The sequence below is a fragment of the Rhinatrema bivittatum genome, chromosome 11, assembly GCF_901001135.1.
Source record: "Rhinatrema bivittatum chromosome 11, aRhiBiv1.1, whole genome shotgun sequence".
Classification (NCBI taxonomy): domain Eukaryota; kingdom Metazoa; phylum Chordata; class Amphibia; order Gymnophiona; family Rhinatrematidae; genus Rhinatrema; species Rhinatrema bivittatum.
The window spans coordinates 3,696,311-3,723,186 of NC_042625.1; the positions used below are offsets into that span (position 1 = coordinate 3,696,311).

General features: G+C 43.4%; 1 protein-coding gene across 2 annotated transcripts in view; it reads left to right on the forward strand.

Moving 5' to 3' along the window:
- The window catches only part of NKPD1 (NTPase KAP family P-loop domain containing 1), a 77,348-nt gene extending 56,126 nt beyond the window's left edge, over window positions 1-21,222 (forward strand). For both annotated transcript variants that reach the window (XM_029571592.1, XM_029571594.1), the window contains 2 exons: window positions 16,942-17,073; window positions 18,891-21,222. In XM_029571592.1, the coding sequence (XP_029427452.1) occupies window positions 16,942-17,073; window positions 18,891-20,569 (1,811 nt within the window). In that variant the 3' untranslated portion in view covers window positions 20,570-21,222. The remainder of the gene's footprint in view (window positions 1-16,941; window positions 17,074-18,890) is intronic.
- The last annotated feature ends 5,654 nt before the right edge of the window (window positions 21,223-26,876 follow it).

Here is a 26,876-nt window from a genome sequence, read left to right on the forward strand (position 1 = left end):
ACAAACCTTTTTTAAACACAACTACACATCTCTTCTTGATCTTGACTGTAGAATCAGACATAAATATGGGGTTCTTTCCCGTCTCCTGCTGGAGTGGAAAGTTCATCTCTCTTCATTTTATCTGAAGATTAGAGACTCAAGCCTTTTCTTGGCGCAGTTGTTTCTTTTACAAATTCTTCCGCTTGGACTTCCCTTGTCCCAACTGTTCTTACGGTATAATTGTCTGTAGACTATTTTAAGAGTATTTTCCTGGAGACACTGCGGAGAGGTTTGAGTTCCTCTGGACTCCCTGAAAGGAGTTGGGAATGTTAGAGGGGTGGAGGCCACGATTGCTGAGAGAGCTGGGGCTTTGGATGACATATAGGATTCAGAGCATCTGGTTTCCCAAAGGGAGAGTTCCAGTTTGGCCCAGTTAAACTGTGGCTGATGTCACCAGAGCCATGTTAGGCCTAATATAATCAGACTTACATTCCTGGATAATACATAAGAACATAAGAAATTGTCGTGCTGGGTTAGACCAAGGGTCCATCAAGCCCAGCATCCTGTTTCCAACAGAGGCCAAACCAGGCTACAAGAATCTGGTAAGTACCCAAACACTAAGAAGATCCCATGTTACTGATGCCAGTAATAGCAGAGGCCATTCCCTAAGTCAACTTGATTAATAGCAGTTAATGGACTTCTCCTCCAAGAACTTATCCAAACCTTTTTTAACCCCAGCTACACTAACTGCACTAACCACATCCTCTGGCAACAAATTCCAGAGCTTTATTGTACATTGAGTGAAAAAGAATTTTCTCCAATTAGTCTTAAATGTGCTACTTACTAACTTCATGGAGTGCCCTCTAGTACTTCTATTATCCAAAAGTGTAAATAACCGATTCACATCTACTCGTTCAAGACCTCTCATGATCTTAAACACCTCTATCATATCCCCCCTCAGTTGTCTCTTCTCCAAGCTGAACAGCCCTAACCTCTTTAGCCTTTCTTTATAGGGGAGCTGTTCCATCCCCTTTATCATTTTGGTTGCCCTTTCTGTACCTTCTCTAGTGCAACTATATCTTTTTTGGGATGTGGTGACCGGAACTGTATACAGTACTCAAGGTGCAGTCTCACCATGGAGCGATAAGGAGGCATTATGACATTTTCTGTTTTATTCACCATTCCCTTCCTAATAATTCCTAACATTCTGTATGATTTTTTGAGTGCTGCAGGACACTGAGCCGACAATATCAATGTATTATCCACTATGATGCCTATATCTCTTTCTTGGGTAGTAGCTGCTAATATGGAACCTAACATTGTGTAACTATAGCATGGGTTATTTTTTCCTATATGCATCATGTTGCACTTATCCACATTAAATTTCATCTGCCATTTCTATGCCCAATTTTCCAGTATCAGATGGTCTTCCTGCAATTTATCACAATCAGCTTGTGATTTAACTACTCCGAACAATTTTGTATCATCTGCAAATTTGATTACCTCACTCGTCATATTTCTTTCCAGATCATTTATAAATAGAAAAATAAGGGTCCCAATACAGATCCCTGAGGTACTCCACTGCCCACTCCCTTCCACTGAGAAAATTGTCCATTTAATCCTACTCTGTTTCCTATCTTTTAGCCACTTTGTAATCCACGAAAGGACATCGCCACCTATCCCATGACTTTTTACTTTTCCTAGAAGCCTCTCTTGAGGAACTTTGTCAAACGCCCTCCACTGTTTACCCTTTTCCACTGAGAAAATTGATCATTTAATCCTACTCTCTGTTTCCTGTTTTTTAACCAGTTTGTAATCCATGGAAGGACATCGCCTCCTATCCCCTGACATTTTAGTTTTCTTAGAAGGGACTTTGTCAAACACCTTCTGAAAATCCAAGTACACTACATCTGCAGGTTCATCTTTATCCACATGTTTATTAACTCCTTCAAAAAAGTGAAGCAGATTTGTGAGGCAAGTCTTGCCTTGGGTAAAGCTATGCTGACTTTGTTCCATTAAACCATGTCTTTCTATATGTTCTGTGATTTTGATATATAGAACACTTTCCACTATTTTTCCTGGCACTGAAGTCAGGCTAACTGATCTGTAGTTTCCTGGATCGCCCCTGGAGCCCTTTTTAAATATTGGGGTTACATTAGCCACCCTCCAGTCTTCAGGTACAATAGATGGTTTTAATCATAGGTTACAAATTTTTACTAATAGGTCTGAAATTTCATTTTTTTATAGTTCCTTCAGAACTCTGGGGTGTATACCATCCGGTCCAGGTGATTTACTACTCTTCAATTTGTCAATCAGGCCTATCACATCTTCTAGGTTCACCATGATTTGATTCAGTCCATCTGAATCATTACCCATGAAAACCTTCTCCGGTACGGGTACCTCCCCAACATCCTCTTCAGTAAACACCAAAGCAAAGAAATCATTTAATCTTTCCACGATGGCCTTATCTTCTCTAAGTGCCCCTTTAACCCCTCGATCATCTAACGGTCCAACTGACTCCTTCACAGGCTCTCTGCTTCGGATATATTTTAAAAAGTTTTTACTATGAGTATTTGCCTCTATGGTCAACTGCTTTTCATATTCTCTCAGCCTGATTTATCAATGTCTTAAATTTAACTTGCCAACGCTTATGCATTATCCTATTTTCTTCTGTTGGATCCTTCTTCCAATTTTTGAAAGAAAATCTTTTGCCTAAAATAGCTTCTTTCACCTCACCTTTTAATCATGCCGGTAATCGTTTTGCTTTCTTTCCTCCTTTCTTAGGGGGTAATTTTCAAAAGGAGTTACGCGCATAAATGTAACTACTATTGTAGCAATTTTCAAACGCTATTTACTCACTTAAAGTGCATTTATGTGAGTAAATCCTATGGACAATTCAATGGCATATATTGTAGCAATTTTCAAAAGCCCACTTACTCGAGTAAAGTGCATTTACATGCGTAAAACCCAGTTTTACGCATGTAAATGCTTTTTAAAATCAGGCCCCCCATGTGTGGAATACATCTGGACTGTGCTTCTAGGATGGTATTTCTTTAACAATGACCACGCCTTTTGAATTTGAACAATTTTTACCTTTGTAGCTGCTCCTTTCAGTTTTTTTCTTACTATTTTTCTCATTTTATCAGTTTCCTTTTTGAAAATTTGGCACGAGAGCCGTGGATTTGCTTACTGTCCCCCTTCCAGTCATTAATTCAAATTTGATCATATTATGATCACTATTGCCAAGTGACCCCACAACTGTTACCTCTCTCACCAAATCCTGTGCTCCACTGAGAATTAGATCCAAAATTGCTCCCTCTCTTGTCGATTCCTGAACCAATTGCTCCATAAAACTGTCATTTATTCCATCCAGGAACTTTATATCTCTAGCATGTCCCAATGATACATTTACCCAGTCAATATTGGGGTAATTAAAATCTCCCATTATTACCACACTACCAATTTGGTTAGCTTCCCTAATTTCTCTTCATCTTGGCCAGGTGGACTGTAGTATACTCCTATCACTATAGTCTTCCCCAACACACAAGGGATTTCTAGCCATAAAGATTCAATTGTGCATTTAGTCTCATGCAAGATGTTTATCCTGTTGGATTCTATGTCATCCCGGACATAAAGTGCTATACCGCTTCCTGGGTGCTCCTCTCTGTCATTACAATATAATTTGTACCCCGGTATTGCACTGTCCCATTGGTTATCCTCTTTCCACCATGTCTCTGAGATGCCAATTAAGTATATGTCATCATTCACTGCTATACATTCTAATTCTCCCATCTTACTTCTTAGACTTCTGGCATTAGCATACAAACATTTCAAAGTTTGTTTTTTGTTTGTATTTTCATTCTGCTTTTTTTTTTTTGTTTATAATAGTTTAATACATTGAGACAAAACTGTGATACAACATATGTTTTGAACAATTTTTACTATAACAGTCCCCCATAACTCAATCCCTCGTCCCATTTCCCTCCCCCCCTTCTGTTGTCCCCTGCTCCATTCATTGATAGGTGTTTATATCCGTCGATCTGTATATCCGTTGGTCTGGTCCGTCGGTCTGATCCAGGTCCAGAAATAGGAGTAAGAATAGGAATACATGCAGGTACAGGCATCTGTGTATAGTGTAAAAACTGGTATAACAGATACATAACAGAGATATAACAAAGATATAACAATGTAAGGTCATCATTTGACTCTATCATTTGACTCTATAAAAGGCTATAAAAGGGGAATAGATTGTTGAATGATGTAACGTACATGAGCATGATATAAGTATTGCGTCCGTCGCTGCTCGACGCCCTCACTCCGCCCTCTGTGGCGACTCCCTCTGGGTCTGATGGATGGTTAGCTGTTGCGGAGTCTTCTTGCCATCTCCCTCAGGCGTCCCCGGACCGGCACGACGCTGCGGATCCGCCATGTTGCCTGATGACGTAGGGCACGCGCTCCGATTCATGTACCAGCAAGGGTGCGAACCTCGGAGGTGTCCCCCCAGGATGACGTCATCCGCTTCCAATATAAAAGGTCTCAGAATTCGCTAACGAATCGAGTTAGCAAGGGGGATTGCTTCGGCTTTACTCCCAAGCTACTCTGCCTTCTCGGACTTACCAGGGGTACCCGCCCCTCGGGGGGCCTCACTCTCTTTTCGTTATTTCAGATTGCAGATAGGAACCGGTACTCGCTCCTCGAGGGCCCATGTTCCTGGACACTCTGAAGATTCTCTACTGCCTGGAAGCTTTCGCAGATACGACATTTGTGAGTTACCATCGCTCTCTCAGAGCTTTCCCTGGAAAAAGGTACTTGCTCCTCGAGGGCCTAACCCTTTCCAGTTACTGAGCTTCCTTAAGACCTTATGTGAGTTTTGTCATCCAATTCTGGCTATGAACACAGCATACCCTGTCTACTCACTATCTATAGTTTCTCTACAGCTCAGCAACCCTGGGATCACTGTTCTAGTATCTGAGGGACTTCAGCCCTGCCGGGCATATCAGCTCACTACTGCCACCTCTGGTGGTTCTACTAACCTGCCTAATAAAAGAATTATCTGTGTCTCTCCTGAGAGGGACCAAGCCTAGCCGGTGGTCCCTCTCAGGATATCCTCCTGGGGGCGCAGTCATCTGCCATCGGCCCAAGGATCCACCTATCTACATTCCTCTACAGCTGAGTGCCCTCTCCAAGCACTCCGCTGGTAACAGATTGCTACTCCTTCCCCATCAGGAGTCTTCAGCAACAGATTCAAAACAGATTGCTAACTCTGCAGTCTATACCTTAACAGATTGTTAACTACTCCCTCTACAAGAGCTGAGCATATCGGATTGCTAACTCCTCCTTCCACAGGAGCCGATTCGTAACAGATTGCTAATTCCTCCCTCTACAGGAGCCGATTCGTAACAATAAGACAATAAAATAGATAAAGAATAGATATAAAGTAGTTAAAATAGAAAGTAGATAAAATTCCCGGACATCTAGAATATTTAGCAGGTTGAAACCCTCCGGTCGCCATGCCTCGAACTGATATTTAGATTTTATTAGGAATCCTACATGTACAGGACTGCCTTTGGGTCAGTCGTTGGAGTAAGATATTGTAAAAAGGGTTCCCAAATTTGTTGGTTATTAGTGTACTTGTGGAGAGATGAAGATCTAGCGATAGCATATTCTAATGAGCATAAATGTGTCATCTTCTTCATCCAATGTTCATGTTGCTGGCTTTGCTCATTCAGCCATTTCAATAGAATTACCTTTTTCCCCATAATACTAGCCCGGTCTAAAAATAAGCGAAAGTGTGGGAGAAACTGTGTGTCCAAACAACCAGAGATCTGGGTGTAAAGGTAGGTTCATCTGCAGCATCTTGGAGCAGGAGTTATGTACCTGCTCCCAAAAGACACGCACATGTCCACACTCCCAGAAGTAATGGTAATAAGTGCCAATATGGGTGTTACATTTAATACACAAATTAGAAGTGGCAATTTTATATTGAAATGCTTGTTCAGGAGTAACATAGAGTTGCCAAAGGAATTTGTATTCCGTCTCTCTCAAAAGTACGTTCTCAGATATCTCCTAAGTAAGGAGAATCTTTTCCTAAAGGCTGTATACGGAACTGAAAATTGGGGCCATTTATTCCATTTTCCATGCAGTTGCTCTAAAACAAGTGGGGATAGATCCTCTATAAGTGCTTTGTGGTAAAAAGAAATAGTGGGACGTAGGATCTTCTCTGGAGCGAAAAGGACACGCAGCCTCTGGCCAGTTTGTAATTCCTTACTCGGCATTGACATGGATTGTAGAAAATGTTTATCTGGAGGAAGGGATAATAGTCAGCATTCGTCTGCTGTAGTGTAGAGAAAGCTTGCAAAGCTCCAGTAGTAGGATGGCAGAGTTGATAAAGGTACTTTAACCCTTGTTTAGCCCATCTAAAAAAAGCTGCGTTTATTTATTTATTTATTTAAAAATATTTATATACCGCTTTTTTTTTTTTTTCATTCATTTCTTTATTAACGTTTTGTAAGTAATACAACCGCAATAATCATATACAAACATACAATTCAACCCTGATTCCTTCCCCCACCTCTGTCCCCCCCAACCCCCCCCCCCCACCCCTGGAGCCAACGTCAGTCTTTTATGTAACTAAAAAGTCCCTTGTCTGTGTGTTGTGGTCGCATAGGCATAGCCCGTAATCTGCGTAATCAAAGCTCTCTTGTGAGGTGAAAGCGAACACCAAAACTTGTCCCAAATCGCATAACAGTCCAGTTGACGTCTTCCTGCTTGTGTACGTGCCGTCATATACTCGTGTTGGAGCAGCGTTTCTAAGCGAGCAGTCCACTGAGCCTCGTTCGGTCGCTCAGGAACAATCCAACGAGCCAGAATAGTCTGTAAGGCGACGATCAATGCTTTTCCCAAGAACAGTTGGTCTTGCTCCGAAAGGCCCAAGGACAAATGACCACACATACGGAAAAGACACAACTTAGGATCCCTAGGTATATGGATTTTAAGCAGCTTACTAAGACTGTGTAGCACTTCTTCCCAGAAAAGAATCAGTTTCTCACATTCCCAGAAACTATGAAATAGAGAACCTCTCCCCCGGAGACATTTTATACACACATCAGAATCACACAGTTTCGCTGCGTACATCCGAGTTCGAGACATATACATACAATGCAAAACTTTGTATCCCGTTTCTCGAATACCCACATTTTCAGAGATGGCAAAGCAGTGATCTAGAGCCTGAACAATATCCGCCACTGCAAGAAACAAATTGGCTTGTATTACCCACTTATTTTGGATCCCCTGAAGACCAGTCAGATTTTTGCCCTCTCGGAGCGCTTTGGAAAAGGTAGCACAAGAATTACCCTTGGGGCTACTAGGAAGAAAGTAATCTCGTAACCCTTCCCACTCTGTGCCCAACGACCGGAGACCGAACAGCTGCGCCGCATAATGCCGCACCTGCAGGTATGCAAAAAAGTCCTGAGAGGGGATCGAATATATCCGTCTTATGTCTGCAAAACTGTGGAACACCCCTGTGCGTACATCATAGAATTGGTACAGGAATTTCACTCCTTGCCTGCCCCACCTTTGAAAAACCGCCCCATCTAATCCCGCTACAAATTGCGGATTCCCCCGCAACGTCAGGTAAGGGGTGATGCTCGACCCTAATGTTAACTGACTCCGACACAAGTACTGCCAAGCTCTCCTACCAGAACTGAGTAGTATATGCTTTTTACATGCCGCCGGTACGGAAGCGGGTGGGACCTGAATAACATTTTCCGGCCTGTAAGGATATAACCCGGCGTGCAAAAAGGTCAATGGGGTGAAATTCCCCGTTTCATCCAGCCAATCCTGTACATGTCGCAAGAGACAGGCCACGTTATAGTTCCGCCAGTTTGGGCACCCCAGACCTCCCTGACTCCTACTCAGTTGTAAGGTGGCCAGTGGTAATCTCGCTGCCCGCCCTCCCCACAGAAATCGGCGCATATACTGATTAATGAAGCGAAGTTCCTTCCTAGTTAACCATAAAGGAATGTGTTGAAGCACATATAACCATCGGGGTAATTCCAACATTTTGATCAGGAAAATTTTACCGGTAAGCGACAAGGGCAGACCAGCCCACAGCTGCAGTTTATGTGCCATTTTGCTAAGTAGCGGTACTATATTCGCCTCATGAATCTTATCTACGTCCCTGACCAAGTGAAGACCCAAGTACCTCATCTCATCTGCTACCCACCTCAAGGGGAACTCCCCAACCCATTGGTCCTTTACCCGCTGACATAGCTCCATGGCCTCCGATTTATCAATATTAATTTTTAAACCCGCAAAGGTGCCAAACAGCGTCTGGTGCCTCAAAACCGCCTCTAAAGACCCCTGCGGGTTAGTGAGGAAGACCAGAACATCATCCGCAAATGCAGAAACCTTAAAGGTTTGGCCTCCCCAATTAAAGCCCGTAATTTCGGAGTCTGCCTCAATCTTTCTAAGGAGCGGATCTATGGATAAAATATAGAGTAGAGGGGACAATGGGCATCCCTGCCGGGTACCTCTATGCAAGCAAAAAGGTTCAGACACACACCCATTAGCTACGATGGCGGATTTGGGTTGTTGATATAATAAAGATATATTACTCAGTATCTCCCCTTGAAATCCATATCTCGAAAGCGCAGAGAAGAGATAGTCCCAGGAAACGCGGTCAAACGCTTTCTCAGAGTCAAAGCTGACCAACATCGCTGCCGTCCCCTGTGTCTGACATTCCTTCATTGCCATCAACAATTTAGTCAAATTCGTACTAATGGACCGTCCCTTAACAAAACCCACTTGAGTTTGAGTTATGAGCGAGGGCAGTACCAGACTCATGCGGTCCGCCAAGATCTTAGCAAAGATTTTAGTTTCATAATTTAGCAGGGATATCGGTCTATACGAGGCAGGGGACGACAAATCCTTGCCAGGCTTCTCCAACACGGTTATATGAGCATTAGTTGCCCCTTCGGGGAAAGCCCCCTGCCGCTGGACCTCTTGAAAATACGTAAGCAGGTCTCCGACCACCTGATTAAGCAGAGTTTTATAGTATTCCGCGCTCATCCCATCAGGGCCCGGGGCCTTATTAGCCTTACTACGGACTATAATCCCCCGTAATTCCTCAATCGCTATAGGTTTATTAAGATTCTCAAGCTGAGCTGGCGTCAGCCTCGGGATTGGAAGCCCCTGGAAAAAGACCTCCTCCTGGATAGAGCCTCCCTTCCTATCTTCCATGTAGAGTTTCTGATAGAACTTTCGAAACTCAGCACATATCTCTGCCCCCTCCTGTAAAGGGTGGCCAAGGTGGTTCTTCAATTTATCGATAATTGTCTTTCCCCGAGCCATACGCACCATGTTAGCTAGAAGCCTCCCAGACTTATTCCCAAACCGGAACCACTTGTGGGCACTCCTAGCCAGCATCTGTCTGGCTCGCTCATGTAGGAGGGAGTTTAAGGTCTGTAAAAGCTCATTGTATGCCTGAAGAGCACATGGGGACTGATTATGAGCTAAACACCGTTTTGCCTCCGCCAGCTGTCGTTCAAGACTCAAAATCTTGGAATGCATTGCTTTAGATTGGGCTATCATATAAGAGGTGATTTCCCCTCTCATTACCGCTTTACTCGTACTCCAGTATAACCAGGGGTCTTGCTGATGTTCAGCATTGTTATGAGCGAAGTCCCTCCACTTTTCCTGTAAATAATCCCGAAATTTACTATCTCCCATCATATGACAAGGGAACCTCCACAAATAAGACTTTGTTTCCTTGCACCCACTATGAATATCAATCCAAATCATAGCATGGTCAGTTATCTCTATGGGGCCGATTTTTGCTAGGCGTACCCTGGGAAATAAGGTAGCGGATATTAAGACATAGTCTATTCTAGACAGGGTAGCATGGGCCCGGGAGACGTGGGTGTAATCTCTGTCTGTGGGATTAAGCACCCGCCAGATATCCAGCATGTGCAGTTCCTTGCACAGGTATGCAATCCCCCTATTAGGGGCGGCTCCTGTTGTTGCCGCTGGTTGAGATTTATCTAGAGTAGGATCATGGACTGTATTAAAGTCTCCCAGTATAATCAAAGGACCATCAATAACCGGGATAAGTAGCTTCACCAAGCCTTGGTAGAATGCATGGTTGTACGAATTGGGAGCGTAAATATTGCATATTGTGATAGCTTGACCATTTACCTTTCCAACCAAGACAACATATCTCCCTCCCTCATCGGTAATCTGCTTCCCCAGCTCAAATTGTATGGATTTATGTATCAAGATCGCCACTCCGGCTTTGCGGCCAGCCGCCGGAGCAGAAAAACACTGGCCCACCCACTGCCTTTTCAATTTAAGGCTTTCCATGGCCGAAAGGTGCGTCTCCTGCAAACCTACTATCCCCACCCTCTGGCGCTGCAGGGCACTCAGAATCTTTTGACGCTTAATCGGTGTTCCTATTCCACCCACATTCCAAGAGATATATCTCAGAGTGGTCATCCCGTTATAAAATCAGTGGCATATCTATCCGTTAAATAATACCAAACTCCACCCTCCGGTCTCCCAGCCTGGACCGTGAGCGTATCTAGAAGCCGACGCCTAGTTTTGTACCACCCTACTACTTTGACTGACCCCTGTTCCCCCTTCCCTCCCTCTCCCCTCCCCCCCCTCTCCCCCTCCCCTTTCTGCATAGAACAGGCAAACCTGTTTACCCACGTAACGTGGGTTGGAGATCCGTGAAATCTGCGCTCGGGTGCACACTCCCACCTCCAAGCAAACATGTAAATTCCCCCGCTCAAAACAAACATAAGAACTTATGAACTGCAGAACACAGAAACATTTGTGAACAGTACTCATACAAATGTCCCAACCCTGGGCTGTCTCCACCAACCATGTCGCCAGCGTACCACACGCCAGCCCGCTCCCAGGCCGGCCCCCGCAGGCCCACAGAGCATGGAAAACTGAAGAGAGTTCCAAATCCAAAGTTATTTGGTAGGGTATATATCCGCCATCCACGTGGCTACCTTCTCAGGCGAATCAAATATATGTGTTTTCCCATTGCTCCAAATTTTCAGCGTGGCAGGGAATTGTAAAGCAAAACGCACATTTCTGTTATAAAGATCACTGCAATATGGCGAAAAAAGCCGCCTCTTGGCTGCAACCGCAGCGGAATAATCTTGGAATATGACTACCTTCTTTTCTTGATATAGAAGCTCTTTTACCTTGCGGAATGTCGCCAGTATTACTGCCCTCTGCGCCCAGTTCAAAAAGCGGGCAATGACCAGTCGTGGCCTCCGGTCTGTGTCTCTCCGCGGTCCCAGCCGATGTGCACGTTCGACTCGCAGCTTACCAACGAGGTCTGGTAGTTGCAGGGCTTCGGGCAGCCATCTTTCCAGCGTAGCTTGCAGGTCACCTTCGGGAATGTCTTCGGGGAGACCCAGGAATTTTAAATTATTTCTCCGGTCTCTGTTCTCGAGGTCCTCGATTTTTATTTCGGCTTGTCTGAGCGCCACCTCTACCCCAGAGACCTTCGTCGCGAGCAGCTGATGATCCTCTTCCACCACTGAAAGACGGCCCTCAGCTATTTCGATACGTTTGCCAATATCCCCGAGTGCTTCTTTCATCGTGGTAAAATGCTCTGTTATGCCTTCAAATTTAGGTTCTAACCCTGCAACTACCGCCGCAGTTAGCTTTGCCACCGCGCCGTCATCAAGGCCTGCGCCCTCTGATACTCGCCGGCACTCCGCCATTTTGTCCCCTTTGTCCACGCTACTACTTTTTAATTTTTCCCTCTTTGGGGGTTTCGTTGTCATCTCCCGCCTGGAAGCTCGAGATGTCAGGAGCACAGGTGGTAACCGCGGGCTGAGCGCCGGGATGGCGATGAAAAAAATTGCCTTTATCGCGGTATATTAGCAGGTATTTGGGAGCCTGCACCCGGAGCCCGTTTCAGTGCGTCTGCACGGGCTCACCGCATCACGTGACCTCTTATATACCGCTTTTAAAAATAAGTTTTTGTCAAAACGGTTTACAAAGATATAAAATAAACGAAATTAAAATAAATTGAAAGAATAAAATACATAAATTTGGTATATAGCTAACTAGGTAGCTAGTCTTAACAAACATCTTAATATAAAATATATATAATATCTTAATATAAAATATAATAAAATAGGAGCTGTGCCATAGATCAGTTTATAGAGATATATAAACGCTGGATTATATATAATGGTGCTCAAAGAGTTCTCCTTAGGGGAGAGTCCAAGTCTCTTACAGAATGATTGCCAGGCTTTCCGACAATTATACAATAGTGTATGGCTCCTGATGTGGCTAGGTATGGAGTGAGAGTCTGCATGTAAGAGAGAGTTAAGGGAAGGAACTCCATACCATGTTAACAGATTCTGGTAGGGTGTATAGTAGGATGAACCATGTAACCAGTCCTGTATATACTGTAAACTACATGCCAAGGTATATAAAGAAATACTTTGGCATCCTAGACCCCCCAAGATCATTGGTTGAGTAAAGATAGCCATAGATAAACGCACTTTTTTCTTTTGCAAAGAAATATGCATAAGGCTTTGTAAAAATGCTGGGAGTCTTGCTTAGTAATCCATAAGTGGGCCATTTGTAAAATGTAAAGCCACTTGGGCATTAGTATCATCTTAAATAATTGTATCCTGCCAGACAGAGACAGTGGTAAAGATTGCCATCTGTTGAATAGGGTTTCAGAATGGTTCAATAAAGGCTGTATATTAGCACTGTATAGTTTGTTAATATCCAGGGGGATCCGTATTCCCAAGTACTTTAAATCAGTTTGTTCCCAGCAAAGAGGGAACGGGTTGGCCAGTATTGTTTTATGGTACCAGTCACGTCTATGGCTTCTGATTTTTCTTCATTAATTTTAAGTCCTGCAAAGGTTCCAAATTGCTTCTGTAACTGAAGTAAGGCAGTCAGTGAGGGGATTGGGTTAGTAAGGAAGACCAGAACATCATCAGCAAATGCTGCTACCTTGAAGTGGGACGTTTGTGCTCCAAATCCACTGATAGTGTGGGCGGCCTCTATTTTTCGCAAAAGGGGGTCAGCCTACAGCCTGCTTCAGCCTCCGGTTTGCTACCGACTCCGCTTCAGCCTACAGCCTGCTTCAGCTTCCGGTTCGCTACAGACTCCGCTGCCGCCCACTGCCCTGTCTTCAGCCGGCCCTCGGTCCTATACAGCCGGTCCCCTGCTTCCCGGGTACCTTTGGACTTCCTTTCCCCCTGTTTGCTCTGGTCCCGGTCTAGCATATCTCAGTCCCTGGACTTTCTGCCTGTACTGCCAAGTCCCGAGGTCCCAGTGCCCTACGGGCTCCTCCCGGGGGGCTCCTGGTTCCCGGGTGAACACCTCCTGCCTGTGGCTCCGCCTCCCCGGCCTACCCTGTCACCCTAGGTAGGCCGGCCCAAGGGTCCACTATCTCGTCAGCAGTCTTCAACTGCAACACTCCGTAATATGAGATGAGCTGCTTGGACGTAGGTGAAGCAGGAGCCAACAGGTACTTCGCCACTGGAAGCCCACGATCCCCCCAGGAGGAGCCCATAGGGACCCGGGCCGCTTGGACTTAGGTGAACCCCTGAGGACTGGAGATGGGTCTGGATGCAGGTGCCTCCAGCAGATCGTAAGTCAGATCAGGAGTCGAGGCCAGAAGAATGATCGGAAGCCGGTCCAGTGGTCGAAAACCAGAAGACTGGTCGGAAGCCGGTCCAGGGGTCAAAGCCAGAAGAATGGTCAGAAGCCAGTCCAGGGGTCAAAGCCAGAAGAATCTGTCCTAGGAGGAGAAGCAGGAGCTTGGACCGGAAGAGCAGGACCAAGGAGAACAAACAGTGGAGTCCAGGAACTCGGAGCTCAGGAACAACACCAGACCAGGAGCCAAGAAACCAAGGCAAGGTCTGAGGAGCAGACCTTGCTTTTAAATAGGAAAAGGCTATCGGAAGTTCCAGGGAGGGGCCGCGACAATTTCCTGTCATGGCCCCTTTAACTATAGAGGAGAGAGCGCACGCGCAGCTCTAGCAGGCCCGGCGGGGGAGGAGCCGACGTCAGGAAGGCAGGACGGCCAGAGACGCCGCCGGGCTCAGCAGTGGCTGGAACGGCCATGAAGGGAGGCATCGGGGGCGGCCATTGGCAGAAGCCAGTGTCCCAAGAGCGGCCCGACCACGCCAGTGAGTGGCAGACACCGGTCGCGGACCGCCGCAGCCAGCGGCCATGACACTGCTGCCTTCATCTCAAATTTGTTCAGTTCCTACTTAAGTTTTAGGTTGCTATGGGAGTAGGAATGTGTCTAATTAACGTCCTTTCAATGAGCCACACAATATAGACAGAACCCTAATTGTCAGCGTAGGGTCTTTTGCTCGGGGAAGGGTCAGAGGTGTAGCTGTATCAGGCATAAACAAAGGTTGGATGGGTGATGCCCAGATGAAATTTTTTCAGGTTGAGTGACTCTCCCAGATTCTTTCCTGGAGGCGCCTTTCTATTTTCCCTGTAAGGTAAATGACTGCTTCCAGTGAGGTGGGCTGCTTCTGGGCAGCCAGTTCGTCTTTAATGTTTGGTGCTAGGCCTTTCAAGAATATAGTGAGTAAGCTAGCTCCCTGCCAATAGAGTTTTCTAGCCATGGTCTTAAATCCTATGGCATAATCAGCCAAAGTTCTGGAGCCTTGTCGGAGGTGCAGTAGGTTGGAGCCCATGGTAGATGTACGACCAGATTCTTCAAATATGGCCTTGAACAGATACATAAAATGTTGCAAGTTGTGCAACAGGGTTTGCGCACTCCCAGGGGGGAGAGGCTCATGCTAGGGCCTTCTTGTCCAATAGTGAGAGTGTATAGGTGGATTTTGTTAGATCATCTTGGAGCAATGGTGCTTGCAAGGTAAAGTGCATTTTGCACTAGTTCAAGAAACCATGGCTTTGCTTGGGGTCCCTGGCATACTGGAGTGGAGCCGGCAATGGTGGTATGTTCAATTAGTTTCTGGAGGTGGTGCTGGTACCGCTACTGGTGGAGGTGGAACGGTAGGTATGGCCAAGGTTTCAAATAGGCAGCAAGATGATTCATGTCTGCGATTAAGAGCTCCAAAGCCACCTGTAGTGCCTGTAATTTCTGAGCCAAGTTGGGGATAGCCTGTAACATGGACAGGTCTCCACAGTCGGCTGCGGACTCAGATGAGGCAGAGGCCCAACTGGAGCTTCACCCATACCAGCCCACATTCCCCTCAGATTAGGCCTTTGGGTGCTTGGGCCAGCAGGTCTTAGGTGGGGGCCTCTGCTGAAGAATGGAGGATCCTCAGCAGGAACCAGGGTGTCCACACGAAGTCAAAGGCAAGCTTGGGTCAGTGCTGGCAGCGTACAAAGAATGTCCAGTAATCAGGCAGTGGTCAGTGGCAGGCAGCAGTCAAGAGAAGTTCAGGAAGCAGGCTGAGGTCAATACCAAGTATCCGTCCAAGGGAAGGCAGGATGGATAGGCAGGGCAGGAAGACAAGCACACAGAAGACAAGGCATACAGAAGAACTGACCAAAGGACCGACGAGATGAAGTTCAAGGACCGGAGGATGGACTGAAGGTAGGCTGAGGACCACAGGGACAAAGACAAGAGGAAGAACCAGAACCGAAAAGCAGGGACCAAAGACCAGAAACCCAAGACACAGAGAAAACTTACTCTACAAGGCTGAAGGGAGACCAGATGCTAATGCACTGGAGTGATATCAGGAGAGGCCTTTTATAGGCTTCAGCATCAGACGTCCTCAGTAGGGGACTCAGGGAATTTCCCACCACGGTCCATTTAAATATCGCAGAGAAGTGTGTGCGCCTAAGGCAACATGCTGCATTGGAAATTGATGATGTTATCCAGCCGCATAGAAGGAGCAATGGGATGGCCCGGGGCAGGAGTCGCTGGGGGCATCTTCACCTCCCTTCGAGGCAAAGGTAAGTGGCCCGGCCACGGAAGTGAGAACGGCTATCTGGGGGGGTAGCCCGTTGACCGCCACTATGTGCTCCTGTTTCCTATAGAGTATAAGAATCTAAATGTGTTATATGAATTTGCATGCACTGGTTATGCTTATATTACTTGCAGTAGTTTTCATTTGTGTTTTTCTTATTTCATTTTATTTTCTTCTGCTCCTGCCTTTCCTCCCCATCTCTGGGAGAACCTGTGCATGTTACACATACCCATTCTAAATCATGCACCTGAGAGATGAAGTTATTTAGGTGGCTCCTCCCATACATGGAGGTTTGCAATAACTTTAAGGCAATCAGGGAGAGGGACAATTTTCTGTGGTAAACACCTGTTTTCCTGCAGAGAATACCTCAGAAAATTGGTCTTGGAATGCCCTCCTAGTGGAGATGGTGGAGGCAAATACAGTAACAGATTTAAGACACCCTGGGATCCTTGGATATGAGGGCAAGGCCTAAGATTGCATAGAAAGTGTGACTTTACGTTTGTTCATCGCCTAGGCCTGTTTTGTGTTAGGCGATCAATAAATTTTATGAAATGAAAATGAAATGAAGAATGGGCTTTGTGATCCTTAAACATTGTCATTTTCTATGGGGATGTTTTTTTCTTGTTTTTTTTAATTTGTCACTGTTATTTCTAGGATGACCATCTAGCTCAATTTCTCCAGTTTTTTGAGTCCTGGTTTGGGCCTCTGCTGCATCCTGGGACTTGTAGTTTTGATTTCTCAAAGACATGCAATAGCTACATCTGCAGGCATGCAGCAGTCAGGCATGGGGAAATAAAACCAAAGTTTCAGACTATTCCCAAAAACTGGGGTCAGCTGCTCACTCTAATACACAAAAAGAAAGTAATAATATTGCAAGAAATAATATGTGACAAACTAATACAATTTGAACACTATAATTCTTTAGTATAAAATCATGCAACCTCAGAATAATGATCTAACAACATCTCAGTGTACTCCCAGTGTAATGACATGAGAATTGATGACTTATTTCTAGGAAAACAGACCGAGGATGACATTTATTGTGCCTGTCTTTCCAAGGCACTCTGCCACATCCCCACCCCGGTCACCGTGGGCTTCTACGCTCCATTTGGGAGCCGTGTGTATATGCTGCTGGAGAAGATAACAAGTAGGTGTGAGCTCCAGTGCTTGCTGCAACAGTTCTGCATCCACTCTCTCACATGATGGGACAAGGCATAACCATGTTCTCCCTATGTGAAGGAGAGAATGACAGTTTCCCACTGAGCAGAAAAGGACAAATGGTAGGGGTGGGTTCGGATGGGGAGGAGTGTCCTCCCAGAGAGGAATATGGTACGGCAACACCTCCTGTGTACAACAAAATATTTGCTGAGAGTAGGGTAGGTGAGTGAGATCATGGGAGGTGATGCAAGAGTAGTTGACTTTTTATGTTATGATTTGATAATATAGCCCCATTAATGTTCCAGTTTTTATATAGTGATCCTCAGTCTATTTTTTTCATACGAAAGCAAGCTGCTTTTGTCTAAAATTTCAATTTGGCCCAAACTTCCTGTTCAAGGGTCTCCCTCCAACTGGATGACATTTTGCTTTCCCACGCTCCCTCTCTCCTCCTGGCCTTGGAGCAGTGCAGTAATATGATTTGCTGGGGATTCTAACAGAGGAGCCAATGCAATATCAGGTGCTGAGCTCAGTGCACTGATAATTGCCAGGTTGGATGAGCGTTTTGGAAGCGCTAGACATACGCCCAAATGATGAGGAAAGACTAAAGAGGTTAGGACTTTTCAGCTTGGAGAAGAGACGACTGAGGGGGGATATGATAGAGGTCTTTAAAATCATGAGAGGTCTAGAACGGGTAGATGTGAATCGGTTATTTACTCTTTCGGATAGTAGAAAGACTAGGGGGCACTCCATGAAGTTAGCATGGGGCACATTTAAAACTAATCGGAGAAAGTTCTTTTTTACTCAACGCACAATTAAACTCTGGAATTTGTTGCCAGAGGATGTGGTTAGTGCAGTTAGTATAGCTGTGTTTAAAAAAGGATTGGATAAGTTCTTGGAGGAGAAGTCCATTACCTGCTATTAAGTTCACTTAGAGAATAGCCACTGCCATTAGCAATGGTTACATGGAATAGACTTAGTTTTTGGGCACTTGCCAGGTTCTTATGGCCTGGATTGGCCACTGTTGGAAACAGGATGCTGGGCTTGATGGACCCTTGGTCTGACCCAGTATGGCATTTTCTTATGTTCTTATGTTCTTAATATCGGGATTAGCGTGTCCGTACTGGCACGTAGTTAATAGCGCTCATCACATGCAAATGCCATGTTGATGGGGCAATTAGCTAGTACCCCTAATTTATAAAAAAAATTGTTCAGCTAGTGCGCACATTATAACATTGAAACATTAACACCAGCCCAGAGCAGGTGTTAAGTTTTGAGGCACCCCAAAGCCATACTCAGAAGAGCAAAAAGTACAGTTTTTTTGAGGTTCCTCCTACTTAATATTGTTGCGATACTAAGCAGAAGGAACCACAGAAAGCTGCAAAAACAAAACAAAACAAAACTTGACTGCGGTCAAGTTAGGAAAAGGGACACTCAATTTATGAACATCCATTTTCCTAACCAAAAGCTGTGCACAGGTTAGAAAAATGGACGATCAGAAAATTGAGTGTCTGTTTTCCTTACATGCACACAGCCACTTCTCCTGGGTGCTCAATGGCATGGACGCACTAGAGACACGTAAATTATCCATTGCTTGTCCCTTTTAGCGCTCAAGCTCATTAGACTATTAGATCAAATGCCCAAGAGAGGGAATTGGCTGTGAACAGAACATATATGCTGGGCTTGGCAGAGGTGAAATAAGTTGATCAAGGGAATCAGCATCTCAGGGATTAAGAGGGTCAGTGAGAAATTTCAGAGTCATGTCCACATTATCAGTAGGTGACTGATACTTGTGTATTGTGTTTGTAGAATGCATGAGGGAAGAATCATCACGTTTAGAAGATACAGAACGAACCAGTTTCTCAGAGAAAACACGAAAACCTGAGGGCCTGGGCTTCCTGCAGTTTCTCTGGTACCTGCTCTTCTACAAGCCACTGATTACAGAGAAGCACCTGAGCCGGAGGAACATTCAGTTCATCTTTGTGCCCTTTAGTGCTTGGCAGTATGCAGGTAGCGATAGACTCTGGGCAGGATTAGTCACCACACTCTGTGACCGTATGAGAAGCCACTTTGGTGCCCTGCCCCTAGGGCTCTACCATGTCCTGGGCATAGCCCCAAAACAGGCCTCTGACTTTAGAGAAAAGGAGTGGACATTAAAGAGGTCTTTCTGCATCAAACTGGGACTCACTATCCTCAGTTTGCTAATTGGTTTAGTTTTTCTCTTGGTGTCACTCACGAAGAAAGAGGAGACTAAAGAATCTGGAAGCACCCTGACAGTCCTGGGGAGCACTGCCACCCTGATATCTGGGTCAGGGATAGCAATGACAATCTTCAAAGTGGGCAAAAATGTGGTCATCAGTCAGAAGAAAAAGATTGAGAAGATGGTGAACAGCCAGAAGTTTAGCACTCAGATGGGCTTCATGAGTGAGGTGAAGAAAGAAGTGGAGCTGATCACAAATCTGGTGTTATGTATGGAAATCTTCCAGAGACAGAAAATTCGTGTGGTGCTACAGATCACCAGCCTGGAACTCTGTGCCCCGGACAAGGTGGTTGGCGTTCTGGATGCAATGAACACCTTGCTGTCAGACAGCAGAGCTCCCTTTATCTCCATCCTGGTAGTAGATCCCAGCATCATTGTAGCCTGTCTAGAAAATGCCAGCTCTATGAAGGGCATGGCAGATAATGGCTATGTATTCCTGAATCGAACTGTGACTTTGCCCTTTTCAGTGCCAGGCCTGGGCACCAAAGCAAAGTTACAGCTTCTGAAGAAGGCTGTGAAAGGAACAGGGGACCTTATTGATTGGCCCTGCCGGAATAGCACTGCTCAGGTGACAAAAACTGGCATTACAGAAACTATGAGGCTGCTGAGAGCTGAAGAAGAAGAGGATGAGGAGAATGAAAATATTACATATTCCAATCCAAGGAGATATATAGAAGAGGCCCTTCACTGCTTGTACAATGAGAAGGAAAACCTCCATGAATATATTCCAGATAGCATTGCTCAGATGAGAAGAATTGTGAATACCATCCCAGTCACCATTCGGCTCATGATGTTGAACCACATCCTCTCAGAAACTCTGAACCCGAAAACTGTGGCAGCGTGGGTGGTCCTAGCCAATCAGTGGCCATGCCGCATCAGTTGGATTCTGCAGTGCATGGAAGATGAACTGCAGCTTGGACTGAAGGAGGATTTGGGGAAATGCCTCTTGTGGGATGTCTTTAAAGATAACAGCAAAGAGTTGTATTCAATGAAAGCAAACTTCAAGAATCTCTTGGATCTGGATGGGGACCCTGAAATCTTTAAAAGGTTTCTGTTAGAAGATTATCCATTCACGGTACAGGATGCCCAGAGCTTCCTGAAGTGCACAGTCAACCTGGACCAGTCTATAAAGAACAGGATGGGCTTAATACGGGGAATCAGCAATCTGCAAAAAGCATGGGAGGAACCTGAGAAGAAAGCATATATTGAAGAAAATGTAGTCAGATGAATGAAGCCAGGAGATCTCAGGTGTAATGTGCAGCGTGGTATACTGATACTATTTTATTGTCTTGTTATGTTGTAGTACTAATGGGATGTGTTGTGCAGATGACTGGTGCTATGTTACTGTACTGTGTTCAATTTACTGGGTTTCTCAGCCTTCCCCTGTGTACTAATCCATCACACAGTGATCTAACTCATTATCAGTTCCACACAATAACAACTGCCCTTTCATTGTGTTCCAACCCATCACAGACACACCCAGATAGTCTGGTATTGAGGATATCCACCAGGAATATGTATGACATAGATTTGCATACAATGGATGTAGTGCATGCAGATCTATGTCATGCAAATTCCTGGTGGATATCCTGAATACAAGTCTGTCTGGGTGTGTCCCGAGAACTGGGTTTTGAGGTTGATCTTTGATGGGTTGGAACACAATGATTGTGTTTTGATGATTATGTATGTACTATTGTTACCTGCCCCAAACTTTGGAGGGGGTGGTCTATAAATATCTTAAATAAAAAATAAATAATTTGTGAATATCATGAAAACCAGATTGGCTGGGTGTGTCCCAAAAACTGAGTTAATGAACTATTCCTTCTGGATTTATTCCTGTATTTATTACTATAATTCACCAAATTTATTTATACAAACTTTACAAAATATAAATATGTAGTCAAATTAAGAAATAACCAGTGTTGTTTTAAGTTTGTTTTAAAAAAGTGGTGGTAAATTAGTAATTAAGAGGGTAATGTTATACTGTATCCATATAGAGCTAAACTCTGCTGGTACTTTTTACCTGCAGAATTTAGCATGAATTTTCAAAGTGAAAATATGTATGTAATTCTGCTTTGAAAATTCACGGGTTCACCGGGTATGCTCCCAAGCATGCGTTAACTTTGGGTATATAAATTTATATACCTATTTTAAAAAATTATAAGTGTACATAAGACCTGAGAAAGAAAACCCAAATGCTGGAGCAGAACTGAGCTTCTGAGAGAGCCCATATCTTGGAGGCCTTGGAAGAGGATGGCATGTTAGGGAGAAGGAGGGGCATCATAGAAGTACCTAGGTCCTGGAACAGTACTGAGCTTATGATGGGGAAAGAGACAATAAAATGGGAGTACACAGGTCCTGGGATCTGGATGTAGTAAACACTGGTTGAATAGTGTTAGTCTGGATATAGTGAATGGCATTATGTGACAGTGCTGTTAACAAAGGGAGCAGCAGTGAGCAGTGGTGGCAATCTGGCTGTAATGAGCAATATTAATAATAATGGTCTAGGTCTGGCGATGCTGTGAAAGATCTGGCTGTGGTAAGTAATGAGTGCTGATGATGGCAGCAGTGGCTTGGATTCAATAAACACTGTAGTACTGGCACTAGTACCAGCAGCAGAAACCTGCCCAGTCCTTATGCAGTAAGGGAGTCTACAACCCAGAAAAATCCTTCACTGCTCCTTAAGCGACAGCAGAACAACAGCTGGAGGAAAGGCAACCATAAACTTTCCATGTTCTTGAAGGCTTTAAGCAGGAGTTGTATTGCCAGCTCTGAAATACAAAATTGTATTGTGGGAACATAAAATTATTGTATTTTACCAAAAATTATTACATGCTGCTAAAATGGTAAAATGTTAAAAAGGATATGACACAAAAAAGAGGTGGCGTATAAAACGCATACATGCAGTGCAAACAGCAAAGGAAAATGTGTGCTTACACTTCAGGCTGTTCAGTAATTTTAGAGTAATCCATTTATTGGGATTATATAGTAAATTGTACAAGACCTCAAATAGGTTGACACGGCCATGTTTCGCATGGATGCTATGTCAAGAAGAAAACATGGAGAATCTCATATCTACAAATAAAAATCTAAATTAGAACAGCAGCAAATACAGAACAATCACAAAATATTTATTTATTTAAAAAAATTTCTATACCGGCGATAAGTTAAATACCATCACAACGGTTTACAGAAGGGCACGATAAAGAGAAATATGGGTGGTATAGATTACAAATTACTCGTGTGCCATCATAGTATGGTAACAATTTAAAATAATAAACTAGGTGTGTAAATTAAACCTGATTGTTAGGAATAAATTAGGCAGTTTGATTTTAACATTAATATGCTTATGTAGGTTACTAAAAACTTCTAGCTTGGTGCATCCTTATCGCTCAACTATTTTTCTCCTTTTCTTTATCTTTATAAAATGCTTGTTTAAAAAGCCAGGTTTTCAGATTAGTTTTGAATAATTTCAGATTTGTCTGTAGTCTTATTTCGAGTGGCATGGTATTCCAGAGTACAGGACCAGCCAGTGACAGTGCTTTTTCCCTTACTTTATTTATTTATTTATTTATTTAAAATAATTTATATACCGGAGGTTCCTGTATAATATACATATCACCCCGGTTCACAAGGAACAGTAACTATCGCTACATTTAGCGGTTTACATAGAACAGAATAAAAAATGAAGTTTTTACATTGAACAAATTAAGGGCCTCATTTTCCAATATCGCATTGGTAACGCATTAGGGGGCGTTACCAATGCAAATGAGGCTTCTTTCGTGCAGTGGGGAAACATCGCGTGCGGCGATGTTTTCGCCATTTGCGAAAACAGCGCAATTCACAATGTTTTCCCAGTGTGCGATGATCTTTTGGGTGTTTCATCGCAGTGCACGATATTTGCCGGTTTTTGCAATTGAATCATCGCGGGCCACGATAGGTCCAGACAGCCTGTTTCAGGCTCCGGAGGGGGGGGGGGGGGGGGGGGGGGAGAGGGATTAAAATACCTGTCTAGGGCATAGGCACTATAGTAAGGCTCTCTCTCTCTCTCTCTCTCTGCCTGAAACAGGCTGTCCGGAACTATCGTGGACCGCGATAACCCTTTTACTGGCCCATAACGCAAATTTGAGGGTTGTAGTTATTAGCCGCGATAGCAGCCGCGCTAACACTGCGGCTGTTTCGCCGCACACGATAAACTGGTTCCCGCTTTACATATGCTCCGCCCCAACTCCGCCCCCTGAATACCAAATTACTAATTTGCATTCGCAAATCGCGTTAACGGCTGTTAACGCAATTTGCGAATTTATCGCACGCGGTAAACTGCTTGGAAAATGAGGCCCTAAGTAAACAAGTTTTTACATGCAATTTTTACTTGCATGAGATGTGCTGATTTGACAGCGGGGACAGTTAGTAGAGCTTTATTTGCAGATCTCAGGTTTCTTTGTGGTACATGCACGCGCAGTGCTGTGTTAAGCCAGTCGGCTTTATCATCGTGGATTAGTTTATGGATTATACAAAGTGCTTTATATTGTATTCTTTGTTCGGTTGGAAGCCAGTGGAGTTCAGCAAGTGTTCCTGTAATGTGGTCACTCTTTTTTTTGCCTGTCAAAACTCTGGCAGTGAAATTTTGCAATATTTGCAGAGGCCGAATTGTAGATTGAGGTAGTCCTAACAGCAGGGAGTTACAATAATCTGTGCTAGCGAATATCATTGCTTGTAGAACTGTGCAAAAATTGTTAATCGTTAATAGAGGTTTTAGTCTTCTTAGGATCATTAGTTTTGCATAGCCTTCTTTTATTTTCTGTGAGATGTGTTGTTTCATGTTTAGCTCAGGGTCAATTATTACTCCTAGATCCCTAACTTTTGTTGCTAACTCGGTGGATTGAATATTTTTGATTCTGAATGTTGGTTGTGTGTGGTGAGTATTTTTACGTTCAAGGTGTAAGAATTCAGTTTTGTCAATGTTTATTACCAATTCCATCTGGTTTAGGAGCTGTTTGATTATTTCTAGGTACATAGTGGCTAGTTTATTTATTTTATTTTATTTATTTAAAGGCTTTTATATACCGACGTTCATGTATTGACACTGTTAGAGACCTAGGGATAACCATCGACTGTGAGCTAAACTTTAAAAAACATATTTCATAAAAAATAAGAGATGGATACTATAAACTTTTAGTTTAAAAAATTCATCGCGGATACGGTTAAAAATGGATTCTTTAAGCTACACACACTAAAACGTATTAAACCTCTCTTATACCAATATGACTTCCGCACAGTCTTACAAGCAACTATTTTATCAAAGATTGATTATTGTAATGCACTGCTACTAGGTTTACCCAAAACTACAATTCAACCTTTGCAAATGTTACAAAATGCAGCTGCCCGCATCATCACCGACACAAGCCGCTACGAGCACATTACTCCAGCACTTCAGTCATTGCACTGGCTACCTGTTGCTTCTAGGATAATATATAAATCCATGACGCTTATACATAAAGCCATTCACAATAGAGATATGCACTGGTTCACCGATCACCTACAATTCAAAACATCAATCCGCCCAACCAGATTCCAGCATTTAGCTAAACTGAAGATCCCCGCGCCTAATCTGACCAATCTTTCTACTACGAAAGAATGTTCATTCATCATTGCTGGATCCACAATATGGAATACCATGCCCTCTGAATTACGCCAGGAAATTTGCCACAAAAAATTTAAACAAAACCTAAAAACCTGGTTATTCAAAAAAGCCTATTATTAATGAACTGAGTTCTATTCTATGCTTTCTAGTTTAATTACACAGACACTCATATATTGATATTTATTCTCTTAATACAAAGTTATACATGGTTTTGTATTCTTTCAGTTATTATGTTGTACTGTAAAGTGCTATGCTGAATTAATGTTTGAATGTAAACCGAGGTGATGTTACTTACGTGCCCCGGTATATAAAAAATCCATAAATAAATACTCAGACGCTTGAAGCCATTATTAGATTTTAACAACTTTCGATCCGTACTCCAGGCTCTCATTCTAACCTCTTTGGATTATTGTAATTCTCTTTTACTTGGACTTCCAAAAACCACATTATGACCATTACAGGTACTGCAGAATGCAGCTGCATGGGTTTTGACAAATTGTAAGAGGCGGGAACACATTACACCAATTTTAATTAGTCTACACTGGTTACCTATTACACAAAGAATTCTGTACAAGGTTTGCTGTACTATCCATAAAACTAATTATGCTCATAAATCAGATTGGTTAAACTTTTCTACACGATTACATACACCTCACAGATCGCTGAGATCTGCTAATAAAGGATTACTCGTCATCCCTTCATCAGTACGAGAAAGAGTTATCTCTGTGGCAGGTCCAAGCATATGGAACACATTACCAACGAAGTTACGTCTTGAATCAGATTTTAGGAGTTTTAAAAAAGGACTAAAAATTTGCCTTTTTAAGCGAGCTTTTGCAGGCAACCTTTTAGAGTAATAGGTTTAAGTTTTATGAATGTTTTCCTTTATACTTTTTAGAGTTTTTGATTAAGTTATAATTTTATCTTAAGATTGTATTTCACTAATGATAATGTTGTTCAATTTTGTTTCTGAGTATATGATTATTTTATAGAGTTAAACATATTGTACACCATTGTGATGTGATTATGAACGACAGTATAGAAAAGCTTTTAAATAAAATAAAATAAATAAAAATCCTGACAGTGAGGTTCCAATAATAAGAAAAGTAGTGCAAGTGCCTGTAACTAAAAACTCACCTGAGTTAAAAAGCAGAATGAAAATACAAACAAAAAAGCAAACTTTGAAATGTTTGTATGCTAATGCCAGAAGTCTAAGAAGTAAGATGGGAGAATTAGAATGTATAGCAGTGAATGATACCAAAACTAACAATGAGCACCGGAATTATTTGTAAAGGATTCCTAACAAGATTAGATAAACCACGAAGCTTGAATCCTCCAAATCAGTTTTCTAAACCAATATATAATCTCCTTGAATCCTAATAATGGATAACACAGTTTAAACGATATTTAGATGAATATATCAATGGAGAAAAAAAATTTATTGGAAAAGAGACGAACGTTTCATATATTGCTATCATAAATCCCCAGCAGGGTAATATGATTGTGATTATAATCATAAACGGACCTCCCCCATCCTGTGTTTTTTTCTTGGAAAAAATGTGATGAACACCAAGTGTGAACCTTTTAGTGTATTTTTTATATATCGACTCTTCGGTATTACCAACGGTCAAATAGATTCACTCCATCAATCTTAAAACAACAATTGTAAGTGTCCCGGTAGCATTATGATGTTCCCAAAAGGTGTTTAGAAATGCTTAAATATTGTGTAAACGACCTCGCTAGGCATAAAAAGTTGTAAAAAGGCTTAAATGCTAAGCTCCTTCAACATCCCGACTTATCTGAAATCATCAACGGATGACCGACGCAGCTACGTTTCAGGTCCGTCCAGGGACCTTTCATCAGGGAATTCGTCCTCCTTGGATTCTCGGTCGGT